This window comes from Centroberyx gerrardi, chromosome 16 (assembly GCF_048128805.1).
Source record: "Centroberyx gerrardi isolate f3 chromosome 16, fCenGer3.hap1.cur.20231027, whole genome shotgun sequence".
NCBI lineage: Eukaryota > Metazoa > Chordata > Actinopteri > Beryciformes > Berycidae > Centroberyx > Centroberyx gerrardi.
The window spans coordinates 11531078-11555248 of NC_136012.1; the positions used below are offsets into that span (position 1 = coordinate 11531078).

General features: G+C 47.0%; 2 protein-coding genes across 2 annotated transcripts; one reads left to right on the forward strand and one right to left on the reverse strand.

The window, feature by feature from the left end:
* Positions 1 to 287: 287 nt before the first annotated feature.
* LOC139918936 (mitochondrial nicotinamide adenine dinucleotide transporter SLC25A51) lies at positions 288 to 5444 on the forward strand. The gene is made up of 2 exons (XM_071908484.2): positions 288 to 453; positions 2481 to 5444. Exon 2 carries the CDS (start codon positions 2554 to 2556, stop codon positions 3487 to 3489), a length of 936 nt encoding a protein of 311 aa, XP_071764585.1. The 5' UTR covers positions 288 to 453; positions 2481 to 2553; the 3' UTR covers positions 3490 to 5444.
* A 2985-nt stretch (positions 5445 to 8429) lies between these two features.
* On the reverse strand, positions 8430 to 21975 carry frmpd1b (FERM and PDZ domain containing 1b). The gene is made up of 15 exons (XM_071908487.2): positions 21869 to 21975; positions 20222 to 20394; positions 18577 to 18679; positions 18047 to 18092; positions 17492 to 17596; positions 17258 to 17353; positions 16520 to 16645; positions 16125 to 16244; positions 15105 to 15238; positions 14527 to 14653; positions 14058 to 14150; positions 13403 to 13585; positions 12849 to 13050; positions 11653 to 12642; positions 8430 to 11347 (listed from the first exon to the last, which is right to left on the reverse strand). Exons 1-15 carry the CDS (start codon positions 21973 to 21975, stop codon positions 8703 to 8705), a joined length of 5250 nt encoding a protein of 1749 aa, XP_071764588.2. The 3' UTR covers positions 8430 to 8702.
* Positions 21976 to 24171: the final 2196 nt, after the last annotated feature.

Genomic DNA, 24171 nt, shown 5'->3' on the forward strand with positions numbered 1-24171 from the left:
TTCTCCAACGGGCAATTTTGATGACATCACGATGCAGTCGCAGACGTCTGACGTCACCTCCTGCTTCTCTTCGACCAACACTGCCACCCAGCGCACAGGACAGAAACTTGCCATAGCACTGTTTAGCACATTTTGTGTGACATGAATCCAAATCGCCTGTTTCTGGCTTTCTGCCAATGTGGCACAAACGGTGTTCGTAGATACCGTCCAGGAGGATTTACCTACCCAAACTATCCAACATGAGATAAGAAAATTAGTCAGCAAAGGGCAAAGCAGCTCACCAAATCCCAATCCCTACCCTTGCAGATCTGCTGAAGTGCGCATGCGCCAAAGATGCATTGCTGTCACCTGCTGCTCAGAGAGCCCCAGTCCAGACACGACCTATATTGGCCCAGTCCTCTGTAAAAAACACATTCTTCGTATCAAGGTAGAGGACAACCACTGGAGCACACGGCAAGTACATGCGGATTTATGAGACAGAAGGCTTGCCCTAAAATGTCAAATACTCTTTTGCCTCTTGACATTTAGCGTCTCAAGCCAATCAACAAGCGCTTGTCCGATTTGACTCTGCCGCTAACTTGCTGACATGCTAGCTGCTTAGCATTCTAGCCAGACAGGTATTTTGCTATAGCTTGCAGACATTGTTTTACGCGAGCCTGTTCTCGTGTCACGACCCATCCTAATATTGCATCCTTTCAACTAAAACAGCCATGCGATTTGCTCTACATGACCAAGAAGGCCAAGTCTCTAGCACAGCTAAGCTAGCAAGGGAACCTAGCGAGACAGCTAAGTTAGCTAACCAACGTTAGCTGTAGACGTCTGTTGGGTATTTAGCTAGCTAAACATGCTAGTGAGCCTCTGGCATACGGATGAATGATATGTTGGCCTTCAGCTAGCTAACACACAGTGGCTAAGTTGTGTGTCCTTGCACTAATACAACCTTTTATGGTTATGTAGGCTTCTATGTATGTATCAACCCAGTATGTTAGAACACAGTCATGACATGGTAAGTGAGCTTCAAGCTTGCTAGCCTTGAAGTACATAACATAGAGGGCGTAGCCAAATAATATTCTCCTCTGTGCAAATCAAACGGATATAGTGCATGTTGCGTTGGCAGTCTCCTCTTCTCTGTCACTGACTTCATTACATTCCGTAACGGGCCCTCACACGTCAGTACTTAGGGACAGGGTTTGTAATACTGACCTGAAAAGGTTTGTAAGGATTCGTGTGGTGATATCTGGGCTGACACACTGTGACCTCTAATGACCCCACAGTTTTCCACTACCATTTCCTTGGTCTATATTTAGACGACTCCAGACTTGCTGTATGCGTTAAGAGTGTTTACCTAGCCTTTATTTTTGGTGAAGTCTTGGTTGTGTTCTCAGATTATGCTGTGTTTTCTCTTTGTTGTTCCCCATGTTCATGGTAATATGTGTCATTAGCTGCTTCATAGATTAAATATTGGAAAACTGCATTCAACATTTCTTTATAGCCTTCTGTATGGCGCTGTCTTCACACAGTGCACATCAAAAAGACCGAACAGACCTAGGCTCTCCCTCCCTAGTTTTAATATACCTCCTCCTCCATGCCTGAGCTGATGGATATCAGTCACTTAAGTTATGTAGTAACCATTATCAGTGGGCTGTTGGGGCTGGCAGTGCAGTTAGAGGCAGGTCGCTGAGGTAGCACAGCTCAACCTGCTACTGGCAAAGTACAGAGCAAAGACTTACACAAGTGTTTACGACATGGGCTATTTAATCCTGCATCTTGTTCATCAGAAACTTTGTGCTGTAATGGTTAGAGAGTTTGTAGCCAATTGTGCCTTATCCAGGGTACAGAGAGTCTAGAGATCCTGATCTTAAAATTGTATCTACTGTAAATTCAAGGCTTAAAAGGGTCTTCAAAATGTTGTATTTTCTTGGTGTGCTGTTTTTCTATTGAGAAATCCATCCACTCACGCAGATCAAAATTTTGATAGGTCTACAATTTTCTTTTTTTTGTTTACCTTTTCATGTTTATTTCAATGGTTAAGTTGGTCTTATATTTAATTGTAGCTGGCAATAAATAGGTCTTTAAAGTTCTTAAATGTAACTTGTTGAAACTTGCAGACACTTTATTGTAAACTGCATTTGCCAAACTTAGAGACCACTACTCTGTTTCATATTCAAGGTTGCTACTTTACCATCTATCCTATCATTTTTACAGAGTTGCTGTCACAATTCAACATGCACAGCCAGCACATTGCTTGTGGGTGGCCAGTTGACTTTCCTTCTGTTACAATGAGTCAGTTGAGAGAGTAGTAGTAGAGTGGGGTTGGAGGAAGCTGAAATTTCAGATTGCTTAGGCCCAAGTCTTTATTTCACTGTGCTTCTCAATCAATTGCTATTGGGTAGTAACAGGCACATAAAAAAAAAATCATAAGAAGATGTTGAAGAATTTAGCCAAGTATTTCTCAGATTTGCTCTCTTCCTCTCCCACAGGGTGAAGATTGTTCTGAACAGTGTGGTGTCGATGTGATGCTGGAGGCGTAGGCTGTGGTGCGGCGAGCCTCCCATGGCTGTTACCACCATGGACCCAGAGCCAGCCCGGACGCCTCAGCCCCAGGCCTCTCTGAGTAAAGGGGGCAGCTCCCTGCTGCCTGGTGGGGGTCTGGGCGCCTGGCTGGGACCTCAAGGGAAGCACTATGTCTGCGGCTCCATTGCAGCGTTCACCAACATCGTGGTGACCTTCCCCATCCAAAAGGTGCTGTTCCGCCAGCAGCTGCACGGCGTGCTGGCCACCGAGGCGGTGCGGCAGCTCCAAAGGGATGGGCTGAGGAACCTTTACCGGGGCCTGCTGCCCCCGCTGCTCCAGAAGAGCACTACGGTGGCGATCATGTTCGGCCTGTACGAGGACTTCTCCAGGGTCTTACTGGACCGGGCCGGCAACAGCGGAATGCCGGAGCTGGCCACACGGAGCTTTGCTGCGGCACTGGCAGGAACCGCAGAGGCCATCCTGACGCCGTTTGAGCGCGTGCAAACTCTCCTGCAAGACCACCGGCACCACGGCCGTTTCAACAACACAGCCCACACCTTCCGGACACTTCTGACTGAGTACGGGGTCAGAGAGTGCTACCGCGGCCTAGTGCCCGTGCTGCTCCGCAACGGCCCCAGCAACGTGCTCTTCTTCGGGCTCCGCGGGCCCATCAAGGAGCAGCTCCCGCAAGCCACCAGCCGGGCAGGTCACATGGTCAATGACTTTGTGTGCGGGGGGGTGTTGGGGGCGGCCCTCGGGATCATGTTCTATCCGTTAAATGTGGTGAAGTCGCGGGCGCAGTCGCAGGTCGGCGGAGCCTTCCGGCCTTGCGGGGAGGTACTGCTAACAGTGTGGAGAGAGAGGGGCGGCAGCCTTGCCATGCTCTTCCGAGGGGCGCACCTCAACTACCACCGCTCACTCCTCTCCTGGGGCATCATCAACGCCACCTATGAGCTGCTGCTCAAGGTGATATGAGGGAAGGGAGATGAAGAAATAGAAATGTAGAGAGGGAGAGAAAGTGTTGAAAGGGAAAAATCTATGTGGAGTGAGTGGAGGGCCAGTTTGTGGAGAAGATATGGATGCGTGATGTCGATGCACTTGCCATCTAGCACTGTACGTGGGGCGTTGGGGTTTCCATGACAGAGAGACAGAAGTGAAGTTGCACTACTGACAGGGGCCAACAGTCAGTGTGAGATAACTGCCTGCCATTGTGACTATTTGCTGTTGTCAAAGTATTGAAACAAGACACACGCTTAAGCCTATACAAAATTTGTGCCAGGGTCCAACTGAAATGCCCTTTTTTTTTTTGTTCTTTTTTTTTTTTGCTCTATGTACAAGAATTTCGGGAGCAAACTGAAATCTAACACTTTTGTCCGGAGTCTCAAGCAAAGGTTACTTGACTGGATGAACTGTTTTGTAGGAGAACCTGTTTCAGTGTATGTGCTGCGTGCTGTGGTACTTTGTAGACGGTATCCATCTTTTTTGTTTGACCAAGAGCACTTCATCTATAAAGCTGTACTCCATCATTTCATTGAATCAGTTCGGTGCATTTATCTGTTCAAATGCCCTAACTTTTGTTCTCAAATGAACTGCGGTTTACTGATTGTTGGCCATTTTATTTCTCTTTATACTCCATCTCCACTTATTCAGTCTTTGATCATATAAGCTTACATGTCAGTGGGATCTGAAGGCTAATACTTAAGAGATTGTTGAAATGACTATCAGTATACATATATTTGGAAGCGTTGGTGGACATGGACAGGCTATTTTAAACAATTTCTCCTGGCACACGATTCATCACTGCCAATCAAAGCAAATATTGAAATGTTTTGTCAAAAGGTATTTGTCTTGGTTTATTTTCTGAAGTGCTACTGGTAGTGTGTATGTGATTTTGAGTTTTGACAAGTGCCCATTGGTGTATATCTAAGTAAAACATACAGTTACGTAACACCCAAATCTTGTCTCTTTTTATAGTGCATTGGACATGCAGGAGACAAATAATCATATTTCATTCATTTCATTATCTAGTGCAACAAATAATCCCACACAAAGTGTTCGCACTTTATTGTAGTACATCAAAATATTTTTTTTTGTACAAAATCTTTGCAGTTATTGAATAAGACCTATGGTAATATTAATTGGACGATTTACTGTTACTGCATTTGTTCCTCACTTGGACCTGTAAAAGAAAGTGCTACCAAATCTGTTTTTTCCTCTCTTGCTTAAGTCGCACCATATTTCCTATTTCTTAACATCTCTACAAGTATCTCTCTCTCTATCTCTCTCACGCTTGCTCTCCTCTCTGCCCATAACCTCTGCTGACATAATGGGCTCAGATTTCAAGCTTGAGTAGAGGCGGTCGCCGTGCAGCGGCTCTCCCTGGATATGACAGCTCAGAGAGGGAAGGCATGCTGCTTGGACACTGAGACCAGGCTGGAGAGAGAGAGAGACAGTGTGGTGCCTTGCGTGCAAACAACTGAATGTTGATGAGAGAGAGAGAGAGAGGGAGAGAGAGAATGGAGGGTGAGGGTAATGTTCAGTGGCATAAAAAGCTCAAGCTGCCATATAAATGGACCACTTGGCCTATTTCTTTCTTCAATTCTATTCAGGTTCTCTGTCCAAAATTCAGTGTCTTTGATGAGATCTTTTCACGATTTTCTAAGGTTTCCTCTTCGAAAGAACAAGTTTGTATTTAATTGGTTTTGAAAAGTGGGACACATTTCAAGATAATGAAGGATGCTGTTTGTAATTACCACTTTTCCTGAAGCATCGAAAGTCTTTGAATCACCACAAAATTTTGAATTAATTACTGTTACCAAATGAAATGTTGAAAAAGAAACATTAAAAATGTTGACAGTGACCTAAAGTGCGTTGAGAGGATGTTTTTGGTGATAAAATTGTCTATTACTTATTTTCCATTAAAGCGAGGATAGGCCTAATTCGACAATAAAATATTGATAGCAGTTGATGTTTTGGTAATGTTATTTATAACAGCCATATGTTTCATAAAAGTGAATGGATTCTGTGTGTGCCTTCTGACCTCTGTGCCAGTTCCCCTGCCTATTAGTCATTCCTTACATGTCTTACTTCGCCTGCCCTTGCACAAATATGCACTGTAATCCCCGCTGTAATGAATCACACAGAAGGCATCGCCATTACAGTGATGTATTGTAGTCCGACTATACAGAGAGTAACACTGGGATCATAATGAACGATGGAGCAAACCCACTAAACCACAGTGTGTCGTTCTCAACATCTATCTCTTTTCAATTTCTGCTATTGTCAGAGAAATGGCTGTCGCAGCAGGGCCTGCACTGTCAGGCCATGCTTCGTACGTGTATGGCAGGGGTGAGTGGGACTTTCTAGATTACTGTGTCAAGAAGTCAGTCTGTGCAGATAATGATCAGATTAAGGGCAATCTGACATGGGGACTTTGGATTGGGAGGGTTGAGCTGCTCCAGTTGCAAAGCCTCTCAGCTCAGTTCAAATATGTTTCTTTTCACCATGCCAAACGTGTCTTTCTGACTACCATTCTATATGCCATCTTTATTTTATTTTTACAAGTCCATTATTCAAGAATGTATCAACAACAGGACTGGAAACCTTGCTTTTAACTCAACTGGTTTGCTGTGAATAATTTAAAAAGGGTGGAGGAAGGAAGCCCAATTCACAATTATGTGAAGGGAAAGTCCTACACAAAATCCTGATGTCATGTGTATAGATCAACACTATAGTGGATAACTGAAGGGGAAACAAACCAGTAGCAGTCCTTACTGACAGTATGGTCAGTAGTGCTGAGGTGGTACACACAGAGGCTATTTAGACTGTTGAGAATCTTCTTCGAATGGCCCATTCTCTGTGCTGTTGCTCAAATATTTACCCCTGGGTTCAATGTCAGGCCAGACCAGCAGCTCTCAAATCAGTGTCTACAGGTCAAATGAATAGGCTCACTATTCTGGGAGCTAATAAGAAATGGTTGTTAGTCTGTGAAACTCAGGTGACACAATTCAAGATGCAAATCAACGTGAATAATTGTTCTGAAGATAAAGTCAAACACACAGACATCCAACATCATAAGGTCAATGCGTAATTTATTTCCAAACAATACATTTCTTGGTGTATCAATGTCATTGTACGTGGGGTATGGAAAAGTGACCGCTCATGTAAAAACACAATATCCTCTTGAATATGAAATGCTGTTGCTACACTTCTACCATCCCTACAGAGAAAGAGAACTTTTGGATGACACAGGCATTCCTTTTGCTGTTTAGGCCTGCTTCATGAACAACTAGATGCTCCTGAGACCTACGTCTTGATGTTATGATGCTACGATGGCCTGGACATCACGTCCGTGGCATCTGGAAGCTCTGAACACTCACACAAGAGACCTGCCTTCCTATTCATAAGGGTAACCACCTTGAACATTTTCCCTCAGTCATCATTTGGAAGATTAAAAAAACCTATCTAGCACCTCACTAGCTGTCTCCAAACACTTAAGTAGTCTTTATCTCAAATAATCTCATTATCATATTTGTATAAGCAACTGCTGACTGATTTGGCAAAATTACCTTTCACTGTCTACAGCAAATCCTCCATGTCGGATGGCTAATCAAATGAGTTGGTGTCATGTGATACGGACAAGCTGATTGGTGGACACTGTACATCAGCAAACTGATCGAGCAATGTAATCCAATTTCACAGACATCAATATAGACAGGAGTCTTCACATTGACATGTTAATGCCATGCAACCTTGCAGAATGTTGCAATCCACAATGCAGTAGGTATTCCAGAACCAAGACAAGGCCAACATTCCAAACAAAGAAAGCACTCAATATAACCAGACTATCAAACATAGTATTGTTGTTTTTAATGTTAGCACGACAGAAAAAGAGAATGGTATGTGGGGGTGACGTGTTTATGTTTGCATAGCCATAAACTAAGGTAGAGATAGAATAGGACATTAACATAGACAGAGATATAAATGTATATCTACAGTTCTGACTCCAGCATACAGCAGTCAATCAATCTGTCAGTCATGTTATTTAGTAAGTTGGTGTGCCCTAAGAGGAAACCATAGTGGGGAATAACAGTAGTGGCTCAGTGTTTTAAGACTTTGGATCTTTGCTACATCTGGAGAAAGTTTAACAGTCAGCCTTGTGCCTTGTCAAAAACTTTTTTTTTTCTTTTTATTTCATTTTATTTTTTTTTACAAACTACATAAATAAGATCCTCTCTGTTTTGCGCTCTGGGCCCCACCCACACAACCCACCCCGGAAAAAATATATATTGTGTCCTTTGGATGAATAGTTGATTAATTGTATAGTACTGCATACGTTTGGGTTACTGGAGGATTTTTTTTTTTTACGAAGCATCCACTCAGAGTCAGTCAGGAGCCAGGGGTGGAACAGAAATAAACACTTTACACAAGGTTAGTGTCTCTTAAAAAGGTGCAATCTGTAACAGTCAAAAGTGCACTCCCTGTTTTGTCATGGTATAGTTTTGTATCCCATTCCATTTATATGTGACTGTAATCTTGAAAAATGTTTTAGTTAAAAAGGTGCTACGTATAAACCGAAGCAGTTCACTCTGTTGCAATTGTGATACAGTAGTGTGATTATATTTTCTGCATGTTTTCAGTAAAATGTAGTACTAAACTTGAAAAATGACAATTTACAGATTACACCTTTAAGTAGAGGTGAGGAATCTTTAAAGCAGCAAAGGATAACATAATACTGTCTCAAAGGGAAGGAAAAATAAAAATTCCAGTGACGTCCATAGGTTTTTCCACCAGAGACCTGTACATCACAGACCATGGTGCAAACATTGTAAAAATAAATACATAAATACATACATGGATAATTCATCCTTACATACATACACATATCGTATCATAAAATAAGAGAGTTATAAGATAGTTATAAAATTCATATGTACAAATGCATAGTCCATATGCGTCCAAGAAGAGGCCAAGCAATGGAAGTTCCTTTCTTCGTTCAGAGGTTCGTTTGGTGTGTGTATCTTTTGTGTGGGTGTGTGTTATATGTGTCTATGTCAGTGTGCTGTGGTGTGCATGGCACTTACTGTACAAGAACATAGGGGTCACACACCAGATCCCTCTGTGCTATGTTTCCTCTTGGCTCATCCCTAGAGTCAGTGGGCTGTTAAAAGGGGGTAAAAGGTCAGAGGTCAAAAGTTGAGAGGTACGTGGCCGGGCGTGTCCGATGTGTCTGGTGAGCGTGTCCGGAAGAGCTGTGTGAGCGCGAAGACGGAGGAGATGAGCACAGTGCAACGTTTGGCCAGCAGCCTCACCCCCTCACCTTCCCCCTGGCCCTGCCCAGACCCACTGAGGCCCGCACCTTTACCCCCAGCCCCAACACCAGTTCCTGCTGTCTCCACAGCCCCAACAAACTCCCGGTACAGACCCACGATCTCCTTTAGCTTGTCCATGGGCCCCTGGTTGTCCTCCTCGTCATCTCTGTGGACCAGGCTCATGCTGCGGCAGATGTCACAGCCGGGGCAGGGGTATGTCTGCAGGCAGGCCGCGGACAGCTGCACCAGGGCGCTGAAGCTGTTGGATAAAGAACGCAGGGCTTCATCAGGAGCCCATCCTACACGCGTGGCCCGCTGGCACCCAGACGCCAATCGTCGAGCCTCTGCCTGGAGAAGACTCCTTTCAGCCTCTGTCATGGGGGCAGGGATCATCCCTGTACAATTTGGGCCTGGGACGGTGCTGCCTTCGCTTCCCTTTTGATTTAAGAGTTCAGACCCTGCCTGTATGGCTGTACCATCCTGGTTTGAGTCTTGACACGTTGTCGGTTGTGGTTGCTCAGCTGTTCCGCTCTCTAAGACCAGTAACAGTTGATCTATATCTTGACGCAGGGAGGCAAATCCTCCCTTCAGCCCTCCGTAGCGCTTGTTAGTAAGGGAACGAAGAGGACCACCGACCGAAGGTGTGGGGGAGACGGGACGTGAAACGAGGGGGCTGAGTTCAGAGGAGGCAGTGGAGAGGGTGGAGAGCGGCCGAGGGTTGTCCCGAAGCAGTGACAGGATGTTGGGGTTGGGGTTGGGGGTGGGGGTGGGGGTGGGAGACGGTGATGTAGGAGAAGGGATAGGTGTGGGTCGGGCAGGTTTGGGGCGCGTGCGGCGGGAGAACTCGTAAACGGTGAGCTCCTCGTCGAAGCCGACACCGTCCTCGGTGTCGCCGCTGAAGCAGTTGGCGTAGACGGTGCGGCAGCCACAGGCCTCGCGGTGCTGCTGCGGAGGGGTGGTCTCTGCCAGGGAGGACGGAGAGTCACCTCCGATGGGCATGCTGGACACACCGCCCAGCCCCACTGCTGAGTGGGGCCGCGACTGAGGCTGCTCCGACGAAACACTGCCACTATGTGCACCATTCTCTTTGAAATTCAGATTAGGGTGTGACCCGTTTGTCCCGTTGGCCTTGTTCATCTGTGAAGTCACTTCCTCTGCCTCTTTGATGGTTGCTATGACGACCTCGGCTCCATCCTCTAGAATCTTCCCTTTCCCTCCTGCTTTCGAGGCCACAGTCTCTGTGTCCTTGATAGGGGTCTTGTTTAGGTCCGATACTCCACTGGCTACAGACAAACCGGAGCCAAAGCCAGATGTGTCCCCGTTGATGGAGCTGGTGGAGGGATAGTCCAGAGTGCCTAAAATCTCCTGGGAACGGGTCATGTACCAGGGGAGGGCCTGGATCCTCCCCCTCAGGGCCGAGGCTGGCAGCCTGCCTCCCAGGCTCGAGGAGCTGGTCCGCAGGTCTGATCCTGACCCAGATCTCCCTGGCTCCCTGCTTTCCATACCCCCAACCCCTTTGGAGGAGGTTGAGGTGAGGGAGGTGGTGAGGCTGAGAGGGGCATCTGTGTTTTTGGGTGACAGGCTCTCGTGGCTCAGAGAGACCCTCCTGGGCCCTGACTGGATGCTGCCATTGCGGCTGCTCCAAGGGTGGATGCCATTTGGCGGACTGACGCCATCCTTAAAGACTTTGGCTGGATCAGTAGGGGAGACAGGAGAGCTAGAAGGAAGTGATAAGGGATGGAGATTGGTGGGAGAAGTGGGTTTGGGGGATACTGGAGGGGGGAGGGCCAGCTTTGTACCTGAATTAGAGCGAGGAATAGGGGGCAGGTTTGGTGGCCTTTTTGTGGCTCCAACCTCTCCCCCATTCACCTGCCCCAGCACCTCTTCCTTGGGCAGGGCAACCCCGTTGGTTTCCTCAACTTTAGGAGTTTCCTTTTCAGCAGGAATGTAAACTTTGTCTTTGGAAACAACATGCCCTCCATTCTCCTGTGTCGGCCGGTTACCCTGTTTTGGGCTGTTTTCTTGCTTCTTGCTCTTGTCCTCAGTCTGGGGTGTTGGGATGGGTAGCGGTTGCTGGCTGCGCCGCACGGCTGTAATCAGGGGTGAGGACAGAGGCAGCCCCCCTGCCCCAGAAGTGACAGACTTAAACTCCATGGTGTCAGGCTCCATTTCCAGGAGCTCAGAGGAGAGGCGCCCAGAGGCGTCTCCATTGCAGTGGGCATAGGAACGCCCGTGCTGGGGGGACCTGGGGGGAATGATCTGAGGTTTGGGGGGCAGCTGGGGCTTAGGTGCCAATGGTGGTTTGACCTTAACTTCACTTTTCTGAGATGGACATGGTGGGCTGGGCTGTTGGTTGGTAAGGGGCTTTGTGAGGACTTTATGTGTCTCCACTTGCTTCTTGCTTTCAGAGGATGTAGGTTTATTGGTCCGGGGTGAGGACGGCTCTTTCTCTGGCACAGTTGGAAGGCCATTCCAGGTGCCACTCAACCGATTGGCGTTCCGCCTGTCAGCCAGCTCTGTCTCTGTGAGAGAAAGAGACAAATAAAAATCAAAGGGGAGAAAGACAGAGGCATCAAAGGAATGACACAAATATTTCTCACACTTTTTCATCACATCAACATCTCAGTGTTGTCACATGCTTTCAATGACATCTCGTAAAAACAACCAAAGAATACCACCATAAATAAAGAAACTACTTCTTTATTTATGGTGGTATTCTTTGGTTGTTTTAATGAGATGTCATGGAAAAACAAAAACATGACAAGAACAAATTATCTTATTCATCTGCAAAAAATAAAAGTCAGCAATAATCGCGCCATAAACAGACCTGAGAGATCGGGAACTGGGGGAGTAAATCTCTCCTGTGCATCGAAGAACTCGTCCTCAGACTCTGAGGCGCTCTCTTTGACCACCAGAGCCGGTTTGGGGTTGGGTGAAGGTGTCAGGAACAGACCGTCCTCGTCCTTGGAAAGACGCTGCTCAGCCTGCGCTGCTTTAGGGATTGAACTCGTCCTCATTGGGACTTTGGGAGGGATCTTTTTATTTCTGTTATTGGGTGATCTCTGGAAGGGTGTGCTGTCGATCAGCCTCAGATCTCTCGAACTCGGGATCTTAGAAATGCGTCTGAGTTCCTCCTCCCCCTCCTCTTCGTCATCGTCATCGTCATCATCACTGGTGGCCTCGGGCGGGCTGGGAAGGAAGTCAGCCTGGGAGAGCTCAGCAAAACAAAGGCAGGAGTTGTCGTTGCTGCGGTAATTGAGGTTGGTGGGTCGCAGGGGACCGGTAGCCGCCTGGCCTTGGTGGGCGAGGGCGTCTCTGTGGCGTTGTGGCTCCAGGAGGTACGGGTGGTGGACGTCCAGGGTTGAGAGTCCCTCAGCTGGCCGTGGCCCGCGGAGCGCCTCCAGACGAGAGGGGACTTTACCTGCGGCGCTGCTCTCCTCCAGGGCGGCACTCAGGGAACCGCTGGACAAGCTGGAGAAGCTGCTGGTGACCCGCGGGTCTGTGTGGTACCAGCTGGTCTCCAGGCTCATTTCCTCATCCACTCCACCGGTTTTACTCAGACCAACTCCTGTTGCTCCTCCCTCCTCTCCTCCCTCGTTCTCCTTACCTTCTGTTGTCACTATTATCTTCACTTCCTGTTTCCCTTCGTTCTCTTCCCTCTCCTTCCTTTCTTCCGCTCTCCTCTTCTCCCCCTCCTCTCTCCTCCTTTCCTCCCAGTCCTGGCTCGCTGGGTCATGGCGTTTGCCACTGTGAGAATCCATTGGGTAGTCCTCATCTGATGAGTCATCTGAGTCACTACAGCAGCGCGACACATAACCTAATAACACCATATAAACAGACATACAGAGCATAACAATTTGTCAGTTAGTTATTCTGAGCAACATAGGTGGAATTTGTAATATGAACGGCTTTTCTAACTGTACCCATACTGGCTGATGACGTGCATCACGTGAGGTGATAAAAGGTCTATCAAATGGCCAAAGCCATAAAGTGAATATTTTAAGTCAAACAGTTTTTGCTCACTTGATAGGGACTCATAGCACACGCCCTCTATTACGGCGAACCTCCCACACACACCTTCTTCAGCAGGTATCCGGTGCACCCTGACTTTGGGGCGCCCCAGACGGAAGACATTGACATTGGGGTCCACAAGGAGCTTGCAGTAGCCTCCCAGCAGACACGCTAGGTCTTTGGCTGCCAGAGAGTCCATCAGTAAGGCAAATGGCTGCGGAGGGGAATGGCATTGCAGAAGATAAGGTAAATTGGTGTGATTAAAGCCAGAGGGTAGAGGGGGAGAGGGGATGGAGTGGGAGAAAGAGGGAGAGACAATTAACCTTGAGTGCATTGAATTTGTTTTATACAGCTACTATACAATCCCTTAAGCTGCATACTATTTGTGCATTGGAGGAGAAATGCTTGACCTATATATACTGTAGCATGACCATTGGTGCGAATATGGTGCGGTGAGTGAATATCCATTTTGGTATCTGTGTCAGCGTATGAGTGCCTACAATATTGATGACTATCTGAGCCTAATGTCTCCATGTCCATGCATATCTATCCAGTATCTTCCATACCTTCATGTCGTGCAGTGAGATGCGCAGCAGGCTGACTTTGTCGGACTCGGAGAGCAGCTCCACTCGGCTGATGCTGCTGAACTCCACCAGCGTGGAGATCATGTTGAGCTTGTGGTTGATGACCTGACTCATCCCGTACCTCGCCCCCACCAGCAGGCTGACCAACGCCTCCCTGTCCTGGAGCTGAGGGTGGAGGAGGAGGGAGATGAGAAATAACGGAGGGCAGAATTTAATGAAATAGAGAAAAGAGTAGGATAAAGGGGAAGGAGAAGGTCAGGGAAGGGTATGGGAGGAAAGGAAGATGTGCAAAAGGAGTGTGGAAGTGAGGGTTAGAAGAGAAGGATAGAAAAGAAGAAGACGGGCAAAAAGGATAGGAGGGAAATTGGAGAAAGAGTAAGAGGTTGGAGACAAAAGAAGAGAGGGTTAGAAAGGTGAGGAAACACAACATGAGGGAGCAGCACAGAGACAAGAGGTGTGAGGCTGTCAGAGATTCAAAAGGAGATGTGTAAATTAATTTTGACAGGGGGTATAATTATAGAAATTGACTTGAGACGAGAATCACGCTCAACTGGATCTGTTGAGCCTGCTGTGCTGAGGATGATGTAGAGGTAAATTTAATTTCATAAAGGGTCCCAGGCAGGCTCTTAGCCCTTACCATCATAGTCGCTGTGTAGGACCGGCCCCCGTAGGAGATGACCTCTCCCAGCTGAGTGAGGTAGGCCAGCCGCGCCTGAGTAGCAGATATTACCTGAAACACCGCAGGAGAGAAAGCAACGAGAAAGAAAGACAGGCAGACAGGATGAAAGAAAGTGTGAATGTGACGGTAAACCAGAAAGCCATCACATTAACCAAAACAATGTCCCTTTTCTCTCCTTTCTCTCTCTGTTCATATTCCCAGAAACATTATCCAAGTCCTTCCATTTTTCCACCATCCACCTCCCCATCTATCTCTCTCCCAACCTGCTGTCATATCACTAGCACTCTGAGCCCCAGGGAGGTTAGCAGTCACTGTGGTGTCAGCTAAAGAGACCCCTAAAGCAACGACTAAACCGTCATTATTCTTCCTGCAATCTCTTTACACCTCTCCTTCCTCTCCTTCCACTCGCCCATCGGTCTCTATCTACCTTCTGGCGTGGCTCCAGCAGGGCCTGGATCTTTTTGAGGTGGTAGCTGATGGCTTTCCTCAGGTCCTTCTCCCTCATGTTGCTCAGCAGCGTGGGAGAGATGAAGCTGTCCAGGCCGAACTCCTTCCTGTCACAAACACAAAGGAGGGGAAAACACACTGATATATTAGTGCAGGACTTAAGAATCGGATCTGTGTGTGTGTTTATGTATGTGTGCCGGTGTGAGTGTCTGTGTGATATGAAAGAGAAAGAGAGAGAGAGAGAGACAAAGGGAGTTTACACAAACAGCGCAAATCATGTCACACACTGCTAGACGCACACACTATGATCCGCACACAAAAAAATAGGACACACACCCTTGTGCACACACACAATACATTCTCCATTACATTTATATTTTAGGCATTTAGCTGACGCCCTTATCCAGGGCAAATTACAAAGAGAGTAGAGCAAGCTCAAATTCCTGGATCACCACAATTACATGAGACCTAGAAAGAGGAGTGCAAGAGTCACAGTGCCCTAACAAGACCGTAGACTGATCACACACACACACACACACACACACACATAGGACTCACGTTATGCTCTTGATAGACGCCCTGGTCTGTCCACAGCTATCTAGTCTCTCATGCATGTGCAGGGCAGCCAGGCGCAGTGCAGTGTTACACTTCATCTCCACTGCAAAACGCTCCTGCAGCACGTCCCCCACACTCTGGAAACACAATTACAGTGTAATGCATACAGGCATAAAGCACATGGACACACATGGACACACATGCACATAAACACAGCGTCATATAATGTATAAATACACACATACACATTATGCACAAGTGCACACACACACTGCATGATACACAACTGTTGAGCATCATTATACATAAACCAACACTTGGATAGCCTCGCTGCCCACGCCATTTGTACAGCACAAACAAACACAGCAGGAGGCAAAGACTCTTTGTAGAACAATAAATCAAAATGACAGAAATGGCTCTCCCACTGCATTGCTGTGTAGAGTAGTAATATGCAAATACAACCTGTGGCTTTAGCGCTTGTCATCCAAGGTTGAAATACTGCCTGAAGCTAGCTTGAACTGCATGCCAGCAAGCATTTGATAGGTCTGACATGCAGTCAAGTTCAACGTTAACCCAAACGACCACAACATTTTCACAACATGATGTTATGGCACAGTAAAAATTTATATTAAAACAGATTGGGACTGTTTTGAAATGTTTTGAAGTTATTAGGCCCCGATATTTACACAGGTTTTCAACATCGGATTCAATGTATTCAATGCCCAAGTAGACAGCTTATGAATGATGCTGTTCATTTTGAGTATAGATATACAGCTACACATAGCATGTGAGAACACCAAGTATTTTTACCGTATAAACATGCAGACTCGCTTTTCAGGTGTAAATTAGGGAGAAATGAGCTACGTTCTAAGTGTGAAATGACTAAGTTCACTGTGAGACACTCAACTGTGTTATGTGTTGCAAAAACGGCCAGGGAGAGGTGAGAGGGTGAAGAAATGAATGCCTCTGACATGGAGATAGACACAGAGTAGTACTGTGGATAAGGGAACGAGCCTCTCTGACCTGTAGGAAGAGGTACTCGAAGGAGGAGGGGTCATCCTGCAGCAGGTCCACAGGGTCTCTGGGGATGAAACACACCCTGAACAGACAGCGGTAGTCATGCGAGTCCTTCTTCTGCACCACCTGGTGGAGACACAAGACACGGGCATGAGGACATCTGCATGCTCTCAGAATAAAGGAGACAACATTGCATCTTAGGTGTGTCCTAAATCTATCTAAAAAGAAGCTTCATATTACTACCTTAAGGACCAGTGGGTGTGTTTGACATTTGTACTTTTTAGAAGCAGCATGTACTTCGAGGCACAATTTTAATGGTGGTGTGAGGATGTCTGCGATCTAATATGACCAATAGTGTGTGAATAAGTTTGTGTGTGTGTGTGTGTCCGTCGTTTCTTCACCTTCTGTATGAGCTCGTCTTCGTGCAGCAGCAGCAGCTTGGTGATGCTGTACTGTTGCTCCAGCACCAGGGCAAAGTACTCGATGGCCCGGATGGACAGCTTATCCTTCAGAGTCAGAACAATGTCCTGGAATGATGAAAAACCAACAGTTCGGACTCTCTTGCACAAACACATTTCATCCCAGCCCGCTGATGGCAGAATGTCAAATATGATTCCCCCCTGAGTTGGCTCTCTCCTTTGGCTTGGCTTACAAGCTGAGATACAAGCACCAGATCTGCCCTGCCAGACAACTTTTCAATATCAATGTGCTCTGAGAAAGCATTTGAGAACGACTATGGCATGTGATTTTCAGCCATGCTCTTCTGATTTTGAGTCCAATTGTGGCTTTTTCAAAACATTGAGCTGAACATATTGAGCTGCGTTGACACAACTTAGAAGACTGGGTTGAACCTTGTGTCAAAATTGCTCTCATTGGCTTTCACAAAGCACACTGGTATTGAAAAGTTACACTGCAAATGTACACCAACTTTGGTTAAAAAAAATGTGGTGTGTCCTGTGTTAAGACTGTGATACATGGGCAAAGTTATAAGGCAGTTGAGATAGGAAATATCGGCTTTGTCAAGAATGAGAATTGGCCAGTGTATCCGGATCAATGTGGTGCCTGATCCCAATACTCTTGGTTATAATTGCCTTAAAATCTACAATAGATTCAATGCCTACTTTGTATGTAATAGCTACCTTGACAGTGGTGGTGTTGTCAAACTTGAAGGCCTTCGTCTGTCCGTTCTCCAGATAGACTTTCAGAACATTGGGCAGGAAGAGAAGAGAGTTTCCCTGGTGGAGAGAATCAATATCACATGAGAAGAGGAAAAGGGGGAAGAGACCATATGACGGCTTAGAAATAGAGACCAAATAGTAATAATAGTAATAATAGTAGTAATAATAATACAATATCACATAAAAGTTGCCCACCTGAGTGTGCCCGTTGACCACCACCTCCTCTGCAAAGCGCACTTTGACTGGATTACTCCTCAGACGAGCTCTCTTCTCCGCTGACATGATGGATGACTTGGGATTCTGCGGCACAGACACACACACTCTCACCATTATGAGAGGAATGGGCCGTTTAACACACACACACCAGTGTAGACAGAAACATCATGAACTCAAAGCAGTGCAAAGGCACATCAGCAATTAATCCGAGATATACAAATTTACAGTCACACTTGAGATTTGGAGACACAGAGAAACACCCACGGCCATCATGAAAGGGCTGACACATGCGCACATGTGAACTGTACACACACACACACACACACACACACCACAATCTAACAGCAATACAATGGCACATTGCTAGTTAATCCAGTCAGGAGATGCAAACTTATTGTCACATGTTCTGAAACACACACAGAGCTTATACACTGTTTAAAGGAGGGATGCTGTGGGGATTCTTTGTGTGTGTGTGTGTGTGTGTGTGTGTGTGTGTGGTGAGGGGGAGGTCATCAGTGTCTGCTTTGTACTCACTGTCATGTGCCGTAAGATAGTCACAGTGATAGAATCCTCCAAGTCCCTGGGCGGAGAAACCACACACACGCACACACACGCACACACACACACACACACACACACACACACACACACACACACAGGGAGAGATCATTATGTTGCTGTCCAGCTGTCAAGTAAGCACTTTCCTCCTCTGACCTTTGACCCTGACTTGCTAAGCCTTCCTCACACACAAACACACCCTCACACACCACATGAAACACCCACACACTCATAGAAATGCACTGAACACAAGCAGCCTCTTATGAAAAGTGCGCTCGCTGACTCGATGGACCGGACACACTGGTAGTATGGAATTGGTCCCAGTCACTGGACTGGTTTCTAGACAAGACTTGAATTCTGAGTCAGCAGATAAGAAGGAAGAAGGAAGCAAAGGAGAAACAGAAGAGAGAAATGGAGAGGTGAAGTGAAAAGAGTAAGGCAGATATCAGATAGATAGATAGATAGATAGATAGATAGAGAGGACTTTATCTCTGCAGTCTTCCCACCTTAAGATGTCTTCCACCTGCTCGGGGTTCAGCTCCTCCACCACTGTATCATTAATCTGCAGCACCTGGTCGCCAGGGAACAGCATCCCGTCTGCAGGGCTCCCTACACACACACACACACACACACACACACACACACACAATCAAAAGAGTGAGCCCGTGCATGTGCACAAACCCAGATGCGCGTGTGTGCATACATTTTCAGTTCAGATAGAGTCAGATACACACGCACAGACACACACACACACACACACACACACCCCCACACACACGCAGGCAAAATGACACACATGGTTATTCAACATGGCTGAGTCAACAGTGTTCAGCAGCTCTCCAGGATACGAGGGGTTACAGTTATTCTGGGTTTCTTCCAGCTCGCCTCCGCTCTGCTTTCTCTGGTTATTTATACTCATTTGTCTTCAGGCCAGAGAGCAGGACTGAGGCACAGCCGTTTCAGCTTACTCCAACACACACACACACACACACACACACACATATATATATATATAAGTGTTTATGTACAAAACACACACACACATATAAAAACACATGTTTGTACACACCCCCTCCACTCTGCAAAGCCCTGTCTGTCCCTGATCCCCGTTTCTTACGCATTGACAGCATATCCCACTGCTTTGCAGACGTGCACACACACACACACACACACACGCACACACACGCACAGAATACACGTGCACACATTCTCTCGGATTGCCAGACAAGCCAACCCTCCCCCCCCCCGCCGAGCTTTCGTGTCAGCTCTGCCAATACCCTGATCTCTGCAGCTTTCCCAGTCCCCTCCCCTTTCTCTTTCTCTTTCCCTACCCTTCTTCCTCATCCCTCGCTTTCCTCTCGCACACGCTCCCTCACCAGGAACATCGCTGACTCCTTCTACACCCGAAGGTGTCGCCCCTCCTCCCCGCGCTCTGCTCTTTTCGCACATTCACGCTCACTCTTTTGCTCCCTTGCGCCATATTTGTTCGTTGGTCTTTGTCTGTTCCCTTCCTCTGTCATTTTCTGTTTGCATCTTCTCTCTCTCTATTAAATTTTGTCTGCTCTTGTCACTTCTCTCTCTCTCTCTCTCTCTCTCTGGCAGCAGATAAGCGATTATTGAGTTGGTGGCAGTGTTGGACCCTCCTCAGGGCATTTATCAGCTGATTCCACAAGAGAGACAGAAAAGTCATGGCTCAGCATCTCTCTCTCTCTCTCTCTCTCTCTTTCTCTCTCTCTCGCTCGCCTATCAAAGTTGTCTAAATGAAAAGTGATTGAATCTAAAAAAGGATGAGCAGGTGGCTCTGTTGTTTCTGTGGCTTCCCTGGCACCGTGCCTCGCAGTCTGAATGCCAGGAGAGAGTCAATGTACGCGCGTGTGTGTATGTGTGCGTGTGAGAGAGAGAGAGAGAGAAAGAGAGAGAGAGAGAGAGAGAGAGAGAGTGTAAATCTGTCTTGCTGTAGGCAGTGCACTGTTGCATGAAGCAGGTGGCCATTTGGAGGGGGAGCAGGAAAGCAAAGTGCACTCATCCACATAGACAAACACACCACTCTCTCTCTATCTCTCTCTCTCTCTCTCTCTCTCTATCTATCTATCCATCTATCTATCTACCCACCACATCACACACACCGCCCCGCCACACCCACCCATGTACCTGTGGCGACGTCCCTGACCAGCAGGGGTGCGTTGGCTGTGAGGGTGAAGCCATGTCCGCTGCTGCCGTCCAGAACCGGGTCCCGGGTGATCTGCACCGTCAGCTTCACCTGGAAGTTCTGATTGGACAGACTGTTGGAGCGCTGCGACCGCCCGTCGCCTAGCAACCGCTCTCTGAGGAGGTCAAACGGGGAACAGAGGCGACAGGTTACCTGACCGCTGGCCACAACACCACGGTCATCAAGAGGTACAATTCAGGTTAGGTAGGCAAGAGAGAGATCAAACTCCAGAAAATCACTTCATACAAATCGTGTCTGTTCTTTATTGGGTGCTGGCTAATTAATCAAAGGAAGTGAAAGTTGCATTGGTGTGAAAATCTAACTTTAACTTACCTGCAAATTTTCACAAAACTCCTATTATTTTCTTCTCATTTCACACAATGTGATATCATGCAAGAGCTTTCTTCACGTGCTATCGTCTCTTTTATGATCGCAGAGCCACACACACACATATTGTTCTGAAAGCAGCGCTATAAGCTCTGTTTGCTTACGGCTCAGTGGCTAACGTTAACTACAGAAGCCTAACATTACTGTATTCTCCATACAGAACAAGGCAGCTGATCAGCTCGGCAGCCAGAGAGCGGAGATCACATTCCTATAAAATGGTAATTAATTATCTCTATATGCGGTGGTGCCGTGGGACTGGACTGTTATCTGTGCATGTTGTGTTTAAATGCAACAGGCTCTCACAGCGAAGCTCCCCTCCCTGCGGGCCCCCGGTCAGCTGGTGGTGACATGGTGAGATGTTTCATGACTAACAGAGAGCCGGGCTTCCTCTGCGCCGCCTTCTCCGCTCAGAACAAGAAACCACTTAGCGGACAGCGAGGGAATGAAGGGCTCTTGAAAGCATATTTGTGGTTCAGTGTGGGGTGTGTTTGTGTGTGAGAGGGACAGTCTGTTTTTGAATATGCACTCAACTATGTATTATGCATCTGAAAGTTTGTGTGTGTGTGTGTGTGTGTGTGTGTGTGTGTGTGTGTGTTCATATCAGGGTAATTTTTCAACTTTTTTTTTGCCTTTTTTAGGGGCATTGTGGTCCTTTTCAGACACAATTTTATTTAATTAACAGTGAAATGATACATTTGGTACCACTATGATCTGTTTTAACTTCTTTCCCATTGCTGGAAACTGGTGGCAGGCCTCACAGAAGAAGATGGAGCTGTTTTTCCCCTCTCCGTCCCCAAAGAGTCCATCTACCCCTTGAAGTTTTTTACAATATTGGTTGTTTTCTTTTTTTGTTGATGCAGTGGTTTGTATGGGATCAGCATTTCCTTCTATTGCTGGCAGCGTGGTGCCAACAGTTTCTACTGCTGCAGGCTGCTGATCAAAAACCACTCCATTTTTCTCGCCCACAATGCAGTGGGAAAAAGTCCCCTGGTTGTGAGCTCTCATGAATCACCTACGGTGGCCCACGGGGTAAGCAGTCACATTCACGTGTGAATATTTAACAACTGTGAATGGGGTAAAATGCCAGTTATCAGGGGCAGTTTTTGCCGCCTCATTTTTTAATTTCACAGGCATTTTATGAACTTTCAAGGGCATTTTTGCCCCGAGCCCCTGTTCATGTCTGACCCCGGTTCATACTGTACCTGCTAAGCGACTCTCGGGTGCGTCTTATTATGGTTCCCACCACCTGCTGCACCCGACTGGCCCTCCGAGCCGGAGACCTACTCCTACATCGCTCCTTCTCCTCCATTTAACTAGAGACAGACAGAGAAAGAGAGGGAGGGGTATGAGTTACAAAGTCCCAGAGAAACAAAGGACAGAGATAATGAGAGACGGTGGGGAGGAGATGAAAGGATTGTGAGGTAGAAAAAAGACACAGCTGAGAGTTTGGTTCTGTCTTCTTGGACTGTGCGTTCAGCGCTAAAATAGTGCAACAGCTAAATTTGCATCTCGCCTGCACCATTTTTATATGCAGAGCATGTAGCCTGCCCTGAATACGGTGAATAATCAGATATGTGAATAGGAGAGTGAGAGAGAGAGAAAGAGGGCGGAGGGGGAGTCGGTGTGAATAGCAACACATGTCACATGCATTCATCGAGGTGATGTGAGTCGTAACAACAAGGCAATATGAAGCATTTAGGATACATGAGGAACAAACTACACCTTTATACAAAAACAGGACAGAGAATTAAACACAAACCTGCATGTTTACTAGTAGTAGGACCTCTGCAGCAGTGCACTTTCTGCTTAGCCTGCCCTTTAAATATGGGAGCGGTGGGGAAATAATGAGGGATGGGGGGGGTTTTAATCAAACCCCAGAGATGTGTGGCTGGCCAGCGCCGAACTCCGCACCACAACTCAAGGCCAACAGCCTCATCTCTGCGGGCCGATCAATAGACCGGCATTGGCCGTCTGCATCCTTTGATAATTCCTTGACAGACTTTATCCTCCCGTGCTGAGCTGTTACCGCCGAATATAATCTACAGGAGCTTATCCATTCACACACAGGCGGGGTCATCGGGGGCGCTGTGTTATACACGTTCATATGTGTTCATGTGGTATTAGACGTATGGCTTCAAAGATTTGAAGCTCTAGAATCATATTTGAATGTGGCTTTTGAAGATTTGAAGTAGTTGAGGTGCGCTTGATCTGTTTTTCCAGACAATTAAACCTCCTCAAAAGTAAATGCATCGGATGCTTGAAAGACTCGTTAGGGCAAATCAAGCACTTTTTTTCAGGTGATTAAACTACATATTCAGCTACTATTCTGCCATGGTCTCGTGTTTGATGCACTACATCTGCTGTTCAGTGTCGTACTGGACTGTGTGACCCCACAAGGCAGGGAAAGGGAGGGAAACTCTGGCAGGGACGGCAACAGTAGCGACCTGGACCTGATCAATACGGTTAATGATGATGAATGTGCTCCAGAAACCAGGTGATCGATACCTCAGCCTCTGCAGCCGGCCGCCGGCAGCTTCGTTTGATCAGCTCCCTGAAATATGGAGGGAACTTCCAGAAGTTTGGTGAAGATCTTCGAGGAAGCGAGACAGTTTTTTGGGACAATCTACCTCACTTGTCCTGGGCATTTTAAAACATGCCTAAAGTCATTATGGCGCAATTATCCTGCTGTACTTTAAGTTCTGAGTTATGTGGAATCATTACGCGCTGCAATGCAATCAATAAAGAATGTTAATGTAAGTACTTCTGTGAGCAAAGACATATTCACAGGATAACGGAGAGAATACACACACTGTAGGTATTTCTCTTTTTCTTTTCAGCAACAATCTCGCGGGATTTGAGCGACAGATAGGATTCCAGCGGTAGTTAAGGCTAAACCTCTGCTGAAGTGATTGGTTGTAGGCCAGCGATGACTAGCTGCCCTCGGTAGTAGTAGTACGGCCGGTGCACTGTGCCTCTGTCCCGTAAGAGGATTAGAGGCCCTCTTCCTGCAAGGGCCCAGACCGGCCAGGGTGTCACTTTGGCACCTCCCGCTGATCCGGATTGAGGCAGATTGACGTGGATGAGGAAGAGGATGAGCGAGGCTAGGTGACTGACAGCTGCCGCTATGCCACACGCCGTGATTATTGACCGCTCCGCCCCCGCCCCCGCCGACAGGCCAATCAGCTTTTTTTTAAAGATCCTGAAACGGGTTCGGACTGCTAAGAGAGTTTTCCTTGTGTGAATGCGCGCGTGTGTGTGTGTGTGTGTGTTTGTATTGTATGTGCATCAGTGCTGCAGTCAGTGCTGAGTCAGGTGAAGAACTCTCTCTCTCTTCTCTCTCTCTCTCTCTCTGTCTTTGTCCTTGCCGAGTCAGGTAGTCATATCCGATGACAGTCTCTCTGGGCGGCAGCAGGCAACCATTTTTTAAATCCTGGAGCATCTGAACCACTTGAGGAAGAGGCGTACTACTCTCTCTCTTTAAAAAACAGCTCACCTTTTTACCTAC

Bases quoted from the DNA above. Each gene is read 5' to 3' on its own strand.
- LOC139918936 (XM_071908484.2), top strand. From the start codon at position 2,554: ATGGCTGTTACCACCATGGACCCAGAGCCAGCCCGGACGCCTCAGCCC.
- frmpd1b (XM_071908487.2), bottom strand. From the start codon at position 21,975: ATGGAGGAGAAGGAGCGATGTAGGAGTAGGTCTCCGGCTCGGAGGGCC. The intron at 18,093-18,576 runs GTGGGAAGACTG...TTCTCCGCCCAG, and splicing joins CAGGTGGAAGACATCTTAAG to GGACTTGGAGGATTCTATCA. The intron at 17,354-17,491 runs GTGGGCAACTTT...TCTCTCCACCAG, and splicing joins TGGTCAACGGGCACACTCAG to GGAAACTCTCTTCTCTTCCT.